This window comes from Eschrichtius robustus, chromosome 5, assembly GCF_028021215.1.
Source record: "Eschrichtius robustus isolate mEscRob2 chromosome 5, mEscRob2.pri, whole genome shotgun sequence".
Classification (NCBI taxonomy): Eukaryota; Metazoa; Chordata; class Mammalia; order Artiodactyla; family Eschrichtiidae; genus Eschrichtius; species Eschrichtius robustus.
The window spans coordinates 145,432,680-145,444,951 of NC_090828.1; the positions used below are offsets into that span (position 1 = coordinate 145,432,680).

General features: G+C 52.6%; 1 protein-coding gene across 1 annotated transcript in view; it reads left to right on the forward strand.

The window, feature by feature from the left end:
* SCTR (secretin receptor) overlaps positions 1–12,272 on the forward strand; it is a 64,600-nt gene that overhangs the window by 31,999 nt on the left and 20,329 nt on the right. Inside the window, exons 4-7 of the mRNA XM_068543699.1 lie at positions 2,065–2,168; positions 8,057–8,154; positions 9,387–9,519; positions 11,509–11,662. Of these exons, the coding sequence (XP_068399800.1) occupies positions 2,065–2,168; positions 8,057–8,154; positions 9,387–9,519; positions 11,509–11,662 (489 nt within the window). The remainder of the gene's footprint in view (positions 1–2,064; positions 2,169–8,056; positions 8,155–9,386; positions 9,520–11,508; positions 11,663–12,272) is intronic.

Genomic DNA, 12,272 nt, shown 5'->3' on the forward strand with positions numbered 1-12,272 from the left:
TAGACCTGGCACGCCTGGAGCCCAAAGGCCACGGTCTCCTGCTAGAGCTGCCCCTGGGACCTCAGGGAGAGGGCCAGGCAGGAGGGCCGTACGGTGATGGGCCACATCCTGGCTGCGCACTGTTGCCCAGTTCTGGGCCTTGGTTTTCTCGTCTGTGAGATAGGTCAGCAGCACCTCCCTCAGTGGGGCGCTGTGACGATGAGATCAGAATCAGTACGTTAGCCTAGTGGCTGGTCCTAGAAATGCCCGCCATGTTTCTCCAGCTCAGTGGAACCCTGAGAGCCAGTGGCCCAGACCCTGGGGCCGGTCAGAGAGGAACACACCAGGCCCAGCTGGGGTGGCTGGGGGCCCTGGACAGGATACTGGTTAGAGCGAAAGGAGCAGCAGGGCTCCTGTGTACAGGGTCAGCTCCCTGCACCCCCGCAGCCTCCACAGCAGCCAGACCCGGGGACCGGAACTCGGCCCTCCTCCTCGGCAGCCCGGAGAGGAGGATGCAGCTGGGCCGGTCGGTGCAAGCAGGGCAGCTCCCCCAGCTTTCCCAGACTTCCTTCTTGGCTGGCAGCTCCTCTACCCCAGTCTCCGGGCTCCTGTTCTAAGAGCTCCTCGTGGGCGGGCTCTTCCCTCTCCTCTTGCAGAAATGCGTGGAGCAGGCTTTTCATCCCCACCCCCATCTGCTTTTCTAGCCAGCCAGCCAGCCTGCAAATGTTTGATGAGCAAGCGCTCTGGGCGGGCCCTGGGGAGCCTTCAGGAACTGTCGTCTGCCAGGGGGGCAGGGGGGCCGTTGTCACCTCCGTGTGGGGCGCAGGCTGCAGCCGTGTGCTGGAGGGGTGGGGCGGTGAGCCCCGGGACAGGGAGGGAGGGCTGCGGCTACCTTGCGATTTGTAACGCGGAGAAACGCAGAGGTGTGGCCTGGTGTCGTGGTTACAGGGCTAATCATTCCCTCCTCAGGGGTGGCTGCCTGGAGGGCTGGCTCTGCTGGTTTGCAGATGCTGGGGAGCAGGGTGCGAAGTTGGATGTAAAATAGAACCTCTTAGGGCAGGAGTAGGACCCGGAGCCTGAGGAGGGTTCACTGTGGGCGGGGCTGGGTCCTCACCAGCCAGGCAGATTCTCTGGGGGACCCACCCATTAGATGGCTGCAGGGCCTGGGAGCAGGAAGACCAGGAGTAAGAAAGGGCATTAGAACAAAGCCTGCGGCTAAGAGTATAGGCCTGAGCCCCGGGGTTCAAATCCCAGGTCCCCCATTTACTGTGGTGTGACCTTGAGCAAGTTATTTAACCACGGTGTGCCTCAGTTTCCCCAGCTGTAAAATGGGTGTAGTATTTACATGTTACAGTACACTTTACTGTAAAAGTAACAGTGCTGGCCTCCTAGTCTTGTTAGGATTAAGTGAGTTAATACCCATCGCACGCTTAGAACAGTGCCCAGCACGTAGCAGTGACCGTGTAGCACGTAGCAGTGACCGTGTATTGTTACAATAGAGCACGAAATTTTATAACTGAGTAAATACACAGCCGTTAGTGTGAGATCAACATTGTTTGATTCAAGGTGTGTAACCTGCTCTTCATAAGCACTGCATCCAGCCTCTCTCCTCATAGGAGACACTGCAGTGCCTCCCAGCTTGAAGGTTCTCCGGGGGCACCCAGGGAATCGAGTAGTGACGCTGGAAGTTCTGCTGGGCCTGGGCCTGGGGCATGTGTCAGTCGTCTCCCTCACTGTGGAGCTCGGTGCCTGGCACAGTGGGCGTGGGGCGGGGGCCAGAGGGGTATCGGGGCAGGGCCGGCCAGCTTTGCAGGTCGACGTATCCGGGAGCCGCGGGTCTGTCCCACGCTCGCGCATCCGCTCTAGGCCATCTACCTGCTCACCTTTCCCACTACTTTTCCTGACTGACTCTTACTAAGGTTTCCAGGGCCAGCTGGGCCAATTGCAGCTGCCTGTGTGGTTCAGAGAAAGGGACAGGGTGACGGAAGGAAGCTCCAGCTGCCCCTGAGACGCGGCGAGGGCCCCTGGAGAGCCGGCCTTGGGTCCGGTCCCCACTGCTCACCGCAGGCTGCTTGGCCCCCACAGGTTCCATATTTCGGAACTGCACGCAGGGCGGCTGGTCAGAGACCTTCCCCAGGCCCGACCTGGCCTGTGGGGTCCACGTGAACGACTCCTCCAACGAGAAGAGGGTAAGCCTGCCAACACCTCCCTGTGGGGCAGAGGTGGCTGGGGGAGGAGAGAGTGAGGCTGGCTCAGGGCGAGGTTGGGGACCCCGGGCTGCCCCTCTCAGCCCCACACCCTCCTCGCTCCCCTGGGCTGGATGGGCCCGCTTCCCCTCCCTGGTCCACCAGCCCAGAGGTGGTGGTCCTGAGGAGCATGGCACAGTGAGAACCGCCACGTGCCATCGGGACGCTGGGGTCGGGCAGGCGTGAAACCCGAAGAGCAGAGACTGGGGCTAAATGCTTGGGGTCCGGTGGTGAGTCTGAACCTGCCTGTGACCTTGGGGGTTGGGGAGGATGTAACTTCTCTGTGCCTCAGTTTCTTCATCAGGGAAATGGGGTTAGTAATAGTCCTGACCTCACAGGCTCGTGAACCTGTGGAAGTGCAGGCAAGGGTGCCTGGCCGCAGTGCCTGCTCACAAATGTCCCTTCTCAGAGGAGCCTCGGGCTCCAGAGGCAGGAGAGCCCGGCGGTGGGCAGGCCTGGTTTGAGACAGGACGCTGGTGCGGTGGGCTCCCTGAAGGGGCTGTCTGGTTCAGAGCCCTTCCTGAAGGAGATTGAGTGAGGCCTGACGTGGAGGATGGAGTTTCTTCTCTCCCAGGTCTTATCATCCAGTTAGGGAAGACACGTGAGGTCTTCAGATCCGATGGGAGTAATTTAATAAGGATACCTGTGGTCTTGGAGGGCCAGTGGATGGGCTCTGACCTCTGTAGATTACCATTTCTGTCACTGACCTATATGAAGACAGGAGGCTTATGTGTATCACGTTTGTAAAGTCCATAAGATTAAGAGGGATCATTTGTATAGTGGGTGGCAGGACGGAGGTTCGAAAGTGACAGAAATTTCCAACTGGCTTCGTAAGCCAACGTGGCTCACGTAGCTAGGGATGCGGAGAACGGGCCTCAGGACCCTTTCGTGAGCAGTACCCCAAAGCCACCCAGGACCAGCTTCTTTCTGCCTCTCCTCCTGCTAGCCTGGTGGGTTATCCCAAGGCTGGCTCGCTTCCTGTTGTCAGGTGACTGCCATTGGTGACTGTAGCCGCAGACTCCCCAGGCCTGCCTGTACAGCAGGAGGGGCAGCCTTACTTTTCTTGCTAACAGCAAGAAAGTTTCTTACGCAAGCCGCCAGCAAGCCTGTCCCCACGTCTCACTGGCCCAACGTGACTTGAGCCTGTCCACCTCCAGACCATCCCTGGCAGAGGGTTGGGACACGTGCTTGGCTTGGACCAGCAGTTCTCAAACTTGCTGGCCTCGGGATCCTTTTACACCCTTGGGAGTTACTGAGGGCCCTAAAGAGCTTTTGGTTTTGTGAGTTATGTCTGTGAAAACCACATATAAGGACTGTTGGCTTAGACTAACCAGCTGGGCAAGCACGGAGCCCAGGGCCTTAACCGTGTTATTCACGGCCGGGTTGGAACTGTAAAATGCCAGAGGAAGGAGCAGAGATTTAACAAAGATAAATGCGGGCTTCCCTGGTGGCGCAGTGGTTGAGAATCCACCTGCCACGGGACACGGGTTCGAGCCCTGCTCTGGGAAGATCCCACATGCCGCGGAGCAGTGAAGCCCTTCGCCACAACTACTGAGCCTGCGCTCTAGAGGCCGCGAGCCACAACTGTGGAGCCCGCATGCCACAACTACTGAAGCCCGTGCACCTAGAGCCCGTGCTCTGCAACAAGAGAAGCCACCGCAGTGAGAAGCCCACGCACCGCAACCAAGAGTAGCCCCCGCTCACCACAACCAGAGAAAACCAGCGTGCAGCAACGAAGACCCAACACGGCCAAAAATAAATAAATTAAATAAATTAAAACAAAGATAAATGCAAAGTTCTGGACTTAACTCAGAAAATCAGTTGTCTAAAATAGTAAAAAGAAGACCTACCGTGGCGTCAGCTCACATAAAAAAATAAAATCGAATCCCTAAGACTGGTGGAAGGGTTTCCAGACCATGAGATTCACTGTGATTCACGGGTCCTTAAATGCCAGTCCACAGACAAGCGCAGACTTTGTCTTTTTTTTTTAATTTTTATTTTATTTTTGGCTGTGTTGGGTCTTTGTTGCTGCACGTGGGCTTTCTCTAGTTGCAGCGAGCGGGGGCTACTCTTCATTGCAGTGAGCGGTCTTCTCATTGCGGTGGCTTCTCCTGTTGCAGAGCACGGGCCCTAGGCGCTCTGGCTTCAGTAGTTGTGGCATGCGGGCTTAGCTGCTCCACGGCATGTGGGATCTTCCCGGACCAGGGCTCGAACCCATGTCCCCTGCATTGGCAGGCGGGTTCTTAACCACTGCGCCACCAGGGAAATCCAAGGCTTGTGGGATCTTAGATCCCTGACCAGGGATTGAACCCAGGCCCTTGGCAGTGAAAGCGTGGAGTCCTAACCACTGGACTGCCAGGGAATTCCCACAAACTTTTTCTTTTATTCTGAGAATTGAATCATCCTTTCTTAGTGTTGAAATGTCTTTTTCTCTTTTAATCAAATGATGGTGAAAGTATGTATTTGTTGGTTGTCTTTTTGCAACTTCCTGACTTGGCCCACACCAATTGCCAACAGTGGACAGATTAGCAGAAAGACCAGGCAAAGCTGCCACTTGGGTAAAAAAAATGGAGTTTGCTTACCGAGAGCAGAGGTTAGCAAACTAGGGCCCTTGGGCCAAATCCAGCCCACCATTTGCTTTTGCAAGTAAAGATTTATTGACACAGAGCCACACCCATTTGCACTGTAAGGGCAGAGTTGAATAGTTGCAAAAGAGACCGAATAGTACCCAAAGCCTAAAATGTTTCCTGTCTGTCCCTTTATGGAAAACGTCTGCTGTCTCCTGATGCAGAGGATAGAGAAGGAGGGGGCCCAGTCGAGACACACAGCAGAGAGATGGGCAGCTTGATCCAGGACAGGCAGCAGCCCTCTGGGGGGCAGGGGGTGCACAGCTGAAGAGGTTGAGGCCTGGGGCAGAGGTCACATCTGGCTTCCTGGGAACAGGGCTCTTTTGGGGTCAGATCTTACAGACAAAGGCAGAGCTGGCCAGGGCGTCCTGAGGGTGACCCGGCAGACAATAACCCAGCCACAGGACAGCACGGGATGCTCAGTCTGGACCCTGCGCGCTTGTCACCCCATGCCTCCTCACGCTGCCACAGGCTAACCCGATGTGCTCCTGACCCGGGGCTGCAGACCCAGGCGTCCCCGGGGTGAGGCCGACGCCCTCAGCTGTGGGGCACGTCCCACACGTGACGAGATCCTAGGCTGACGCGTTGGTCCTCCGACTTTTTGACATTTCACTGCTCTTTGACGTCCCCAAGTCTAGGAACCATTCATGCAATGCAACCTCTGCCGCCGTGGCTCCCCGCGTGTTGCTGAGAGGCGGCTTCTGGCTTCTGGAGTCGCAGTCGCCTCAGTGCCGAAGCGCAGGGTCACATGGCAGCCAGCCGTCAAAGGTTCCCTCTGCTGCCAGGAAACTTTCGGTCCGTCTGAGTCCAGTGGGCTTTGTGGTTACTCCCCTACCCCTGGGGCTCACAATGAGGTCTCAGGCGTTTAGTACTCGGCTTCCCTAAGCTTGTCTGTTTCCTGTAGGGTGCAGTGTAGCCAGTTCAGATGACAGTCACCTTCCCCCCGAGGTGCTCCACTCTACTAATGCTCCTCTTAAAGTAACATACCCAGAGCTGGACCAAACACTCCAGACGTTCCAGCATGGCCTGCTGCACAGCACTGCATTAATGTAACTGAGAAGAGACCTAATTGTCCTGGCAGCTACCCCATACCCATACCTCACACCGGCACTGTCAGACTGCTGCCTCAGACTGAACGGTGGTTGGGGGGGTAGAGGGTGGAGATGGGGAAGAATCAACATGTGCTGCGTGTCTTCCAAGTGCCAGGCATTGTCTAGGTACTCTACCTGATACCCTATTTGTTCTTCCAAAAAGCCTGCACGGTAGATATTATCCGCATTTTGCAGATGAGGAATCTGAGGCTCAGAGAAGTTAAGTAATTTGCCCAGGGTCACACAGCTGGTGAGTAGTAGCAGTCCTGGGTTGGGAACCCTTGTCTCTTGGCTCTGAAGCCTGTGCATGTTCTCTCTGCATACACTTCTTTAATGCCATGGAGCTTGGGCCACTCAAACCTCAAGGTCATTTTCATATGAACAGCTGTCAGGTTTCCCCAGTAGTATTCTTGTGCCTGTGGTTCTTTGTTTTTTATTACCCTTTTCTTCTGGTTATAAAATTGTACTTACCCACTGAAGAAAAATGAAAAGTACAGAAAAAAATACAAATGAAAATAACGACTCTATCCACAAGTTTATACTCCAAAGTTAACCACTAATAATGTCTAACACACCTCCTTACAGTCTTGTTTCTGTGTGTGTATGAGATTGAACCACATGAGATGGCCAATATGCGGTCTTTTTCGATGTACAGAAAAGGGCAGTTTCATACAATTCAACTTTACACTTTTTTTACATAAAGCAGAAATCACACTGTACATGTAAAATTTGTATTCTGCCGTTTCAGTTAACATTACATTATGTCCTGACATCTTTTAAAACTCTTGGTAAGCACCATTTTTTAATGCAGTCTAACCTTTGGATTTAAAAGAATTTAGTTAACTATTCTTCTGTTGTTGGACATTTGTGTGTTTTTCATCAAAAATGGTTCTGTGATGAACATCTTTATATATAAATATGCTTTTATATTTCTGATAATTCTTAGAATTAATTCCTAGAGGTAGAGGGGTGGTCAGAAGGAATGCATGTTTCAGAGGTTCTTGATACATGCTACTTTCCAGAGAGACTGAACCAATTTTCACTCCTACTATACCCTCACCTACATAGAATATTAGTACTTTTAAATATTTGTTAATTTGGTTGGTTAAAAAAAAAAAAATGGTATGGCATTATTGCTTTACTTTTTATTTCCTTGATTCTTTTTAAGACTGTTGTACAATTTGTTTTTTTTTTTGAACCTTAAAAATACAGGTCTTCACATTTATTTCTGTATGTCACATTATTCCATTCCATTGAGATCTTCTTGAATCAAAGATGAGCCAATAGTGTGAGCTGGCTGCTGGACAAGTAAATGACTGCTCGGCTGCATTAATAAGGTGCAGTGTATAGATCAGGGGAAGTGATGGTCCCACTCTGTTTCTTCCTGGTCAGAGAATGCATCTGGAGCTTTTCAGCTATCTGGTTCTGGGTGTCTTGTTTAAGAAGGACATTCACAAACTGGAGCATATTAGTTGAGAAACATGGTGAAGGGTTATGGAAAGAGATTAAAGACACAGGGAATATTTAATGCCCAGACGATAAGTGGGGGGCAGATGGGCAGAAGAATTGTATTCAGAAAGGACAGGCCTCTCTGTAGAATCTTTGTCACTCTTCTATAAGTCTAAAGCTATTCTACAGTGAAAATTTTATTTTTAAAATAATAGTGGGCTCTAGGTGCAAGACAAATTCAATTTATTTTCAGTGACTCCAGAAGTAGAAAAGGGACCAACAGGTACAATTTAAAGGTAATAGATTTTAGATTCACTTGAGAAAAAATTATCTAATACTTTGCACTGTTGTATACCCAGTGACTTCTTCAAAAAGCAGTGAGCTCCTCATCCCTGGAGGTATTCAAGCAAAGGCTTGAATTCAGGGTGATGGTCAGGGGCCCTGTGTATGGGATAGAAGTTTGAACTGGTATCAGATGATCCCCAAGGTCTTCTCCCAAGCCAAAATGTTGTGAGTCTATGAATGTGTGTCCTTGGGGTGTGAACAGGATAGCGGTCAGAGTTGAAGGGGTTTCGGCAGCCTGGAGCAGGTACACTCTGTGGCAGAAAAGGGCAGGTGCAGCCAGGTGGGCGGGCGGGGCTGACACAGTCCTCTCTCTCTGCAGTACGAGTACCTCCTGAAGCTGAAGGTCATGTACACCGTGGGCTACAGCTCCTCCCTGGTGATGCTGCTGGTTGCCCTCAGCGTCCTCTGTGCCTTTCGGTAAGAGCCCGCTGCCAGCTCTCCATCCTCCCAGCCTTCCCCGGCACAGACTTCGGGTCTCTTTTAATTGCTCTGACCAGAGAGAGGAAGGTCTGGGTGGGCCGCTTTGTCCCCTGTTGATCTAAAGCTTACCTGTGGCAAAACTTTGAAGTTTCTGTGACCTCGTTCATTCCTTTATTCATTTGACATTTACTGAACATCACTAGAACTTACTGCACCAGTTGCTTTACATGTATCATTTCTAATTTTCACACAATGCTGTGAGATAGGTATCATCCCCATTTTACAGGTATATTAGCCAGACTCTTGGTTGCAAGAAACAGAAATCCGCCTTAAAACACCTTAAGAAAAACAAAGGTGACCTGATGCACATACTGACAAGTTCAGGGGCATCTGGCTTTAGGTGTGCCTGGATCTAGGTGCTTAAAGGTACCAGCAGAACTGGGTCTGTCTCCTGCCATTTCTTCACCTTGCATTGGCCTCAGGCAGGCTTTACGCGGGGCTGGCACAGACAACCACCAGCGGCTGCAGACGTACATTCTACCAGCTCAGCGACACCAGGGCCAAGAGACCCCCTTCTCCGTTAGTTGCAATGAAAGTCCTGGGGGAATTCTCATTGGCTGGCTTGGGTCACATGCCCATCCCTGAGCCAATCACTGCAGCCAGGTATGGAGCTCTGATTGGTCAGGTCTGTCATGCGGGTAGGGGTAGCATCTTCCCCAACCAGAGCTGGGATGCACTCCCCACAAGAAAGCCTGGTTCCTGAAGCGGAAGGAGGGGAGCAGTTAACAGACTTCTGTCCCTACAGCAAGGGGGAAACCTAGGCTCTGGTGGTGAAGGGCTTGCTCTAGGTCGAGTAGCTGAAAAGTGGCAGAGCCCGGGTCTGATTTCTCCCCACAGCCTGTGTTCTTTCTGTGCCACTTGCCCCCTTCCCCACCCCCTTCTGACAATTCTGGGAGCTGGAGGTGGTGGTCGGGGCAGAATAGGATCTCGCCCTTATAACCCCAGCTTTTTTTTTTTTTTTTTTTTTTTTTTTTAATTGCAGCATGAGACAGAGTAGGCTGGGCACCTGGGGGCCTGGGTTCATTCAGGTTCTGCAAACAGGGAGATTTAGAGAGTTGTCACGTCCAGGGCCTGGGTTTCCGTGGTGCGTGGGGTGGGGGGAGGGTGGGCGGCTGAGCCCTGGGCCCCTCCGGCTCTGACCCCTCCGGCCCTGCATCCTCTCCCTCCAGGAAGCTCCACTGCACCCGCAACTACATCCACATGCATCTCTTTGTGTCCTTCATCCTGCGTGCCCTGTCCAACTTCATCAAGGATGCCGTGCTCTTCTCCGACGACGACGTCGCCCATTGCGATGCCCACAGGGTAACACGCCTGCGTGGCCCACAGTGTGGCCAGGCCTGCCTGCTCCCCTGCTGCCCCCGCAGTCCCTGCTGAGGCTGCACTTAATGCCTAGAGTAAAGGGGCCAGCGCTGGGGAGGTTCAGGGAGTCTCATGTCCCCACATGCACAGTCTGGGACCCATATGAAAGCAGTTTGTCGAGAAGCCCATGGGGCTGCTGTTCAACTCCCAGTGTCCCGGAGTGGATTAGCCATTCTGGGAATTAGACGCATAGCAATCCCCTCCTTTCCCTGCTCCTGCCAAGTCCCAAATGTAGACAGATGATTAAAGCTAGAGGGTTGGGGTTGTAGAAAGAAAAAGGTGAGCATATGCTTGTGTGTCTGCACACCCAGAAGTGCAGTAGAACAATCGTTTTGTTAAATCTAGCCCTCGTCCTCCTTCTGAGAGCTCAGATGAGTCTTCGTTCATTGCAGTATCACTGTGTACCAGTTGAGGATCCCTTTCGCTGTACGTAACAGAAAACTGTACATCAGTGCCTTAAACAAATGGGGGTTGTTCCCCACAGAAGCGGTCCACAGATGGGTGACCCAGAGGTGGCACAGTGGCTCCATGCCATGATGGACACAGTCCTTTTCCCTTTCTGCTCTGTCATTCTTGATCCCATGCTTTACACTGCATGTTAGCAACATGGCTGCTGCAACCTCAGGCCTCACATCCATGTTCCAGGCAAAAAGCAGGAAAGTCAAGGTTAAACTGTTTTTCTCTTTGGGAGGCTTTGCCTCTTCCCAAGACTATGTCTATGTCTCACGGGCTAGAACTGTGTCATGTGACAACATCTAACTGCAAAGGAAGCTGGGAGATTGAGTATTTTACTATCATAGTCTCCACAGCAGAAGCCAGCAAGGGAGAAGGGGATTGGAAATCGAGATTGGTTTAGTCAGCCTGCCTGCCACTTCCCACCACTCACATCTGTAATTGCTCACAGATCTGTCAGGTTTGCCTTGCTTATAGTTTTCCGTGTGCGTGTGTGTATGTGTGTGTTTTCTGACTCAAGACTGAGAGGTCCCTCAAGCAGGGCCCCTGTGTCTCAGGGAGATTTCCTGGGAGTCAGAAGACAGATTCAGGCCCCACCCCATCACTGACCAGTGGAGAAGTCCAGCAGTGCCCAGCAGGGAACCTTTCCAGGGTCTACTGACCCGCAGACCAACGAGCCAGCCACAGGCCATGCCTGGAGTCGGAGTGTCTGGGAGGCCACAGGCGGCCCTGGGCGCTCCCCCGCTGTGGACATGGACGTGACCTGCGCTCTGGGCAGCAGCCCTCAGGCCATCCCAGGAGCTGTCCTCTCTTCAGGGAACAGCGCGGTGAAAGGAGAGGAGGCCCTCACAGTGCGGGAATGGGAGCCGTGCTGGCGTAGAAGCCTCGGCCCGACAATCCCACAGGCGTAGCTTCCAGGGATCCCGGCAAGGCACAGGCCTGCCACAAGAGTCACAGCATCAGGCAGGGCCAACCCTGGCACCCCCCTCGGGTATTCAGAGGCCTGCAGTCCAGATGCAGTGCACCAGGCAGGGTCGTGTACTCTCATCAGTGTTAGCTTGTCCCTTCTTCATCTATTTCCAGGAAAACTAAACCTGGAAAGGATTTTATTAACCTTTTGCTCAGAAATCCCTTTCCCTCTCTAGGCCTCAGTTTCCTCATCTGAAAAATGCCCTCATTTGCTACTGGGAATTGGGCGATGTCTGACCGTTTGACACTTGGCAGCCGGTTCCAGAATTTGAATGCCGTTCCTGCTGCTGCAACAGCCCTTTGGCCATCTTGACCAAGCCTGCTGGCCTGTGGATTTCCACTCTAGAGAACTCTATGAGCCTGGTCTTCTCATAGTGGAAGGCCAGAGGGGATGGCCGTGAGCCCCAGAGGCTCGCTCCTTGGCCTGGCTGCTGACCCCTACTGCACCCCACCTCTCCTGGAGGGAAGCCCAGGGTCTCCAGCCTGGGACTCAGCTGCCTCTCTTTGCAGGTGGGCTGTAAGCTGGTCATGGTCTTCTTCCAGTACTGCATCATGGCCAACTACTCCTGGCTGCTGGTGGAAGGCCTCTACCTTCACACACTCCTCGTCGTCTCCTTCTTCTCAGAAAGGAAATGGCTCCAGGGATTTATTGCCCTCGGATGGGGTATGTTTCTCCAGGGGTACGGTGGCTGCATGCTATGTGGGAAAGGGCACTGAGGCAGAAGGAGAAGGGTGTGGGTTCCAGTTTCAGCTCTATACTTAGTTAAGTTCGTGAACTTGTGTGATCTTAGACAAGTTGCTTGATGGTTAACTCTCTGGCCTCAGTTTGTCTGTCACATGGGAAAAAACAGCTAAAACCTAGCCCCAATTTCTGGCATCCAAAGCCTTTTACAGTTTGATACCCCCAACACTGTTGCCTCGTCTTCCCCAGACGTCGCATCCATACGTCCTCATTCCTGCTTCCTTTTGTATCAGTTAGGGTGCTTTTGACTGTAGGTATCAGAAAACCTGCCTTCGATAGGCTTTAAACATCAAAGGAATTAATTGGTTCGTATAACTGACGAGTCCGGGGATTACCAGCTTCAGGTGAGGCTGAAGCCAGCAGCTCAGCGTTTCTTTTTGTTTTTCTGCTTTGCCTCCTGTAACGTCAGTGTTATCATTAGGTGCTCCCAGTGTAACTGCCAGCAGCTCTGGGCTTCTTCCTGGCTTCACTGTTAAATCTGATGAAAGAGAGAGGCCGTGTCCAAGCACTCCCAGCAAATACTCTGAGATTC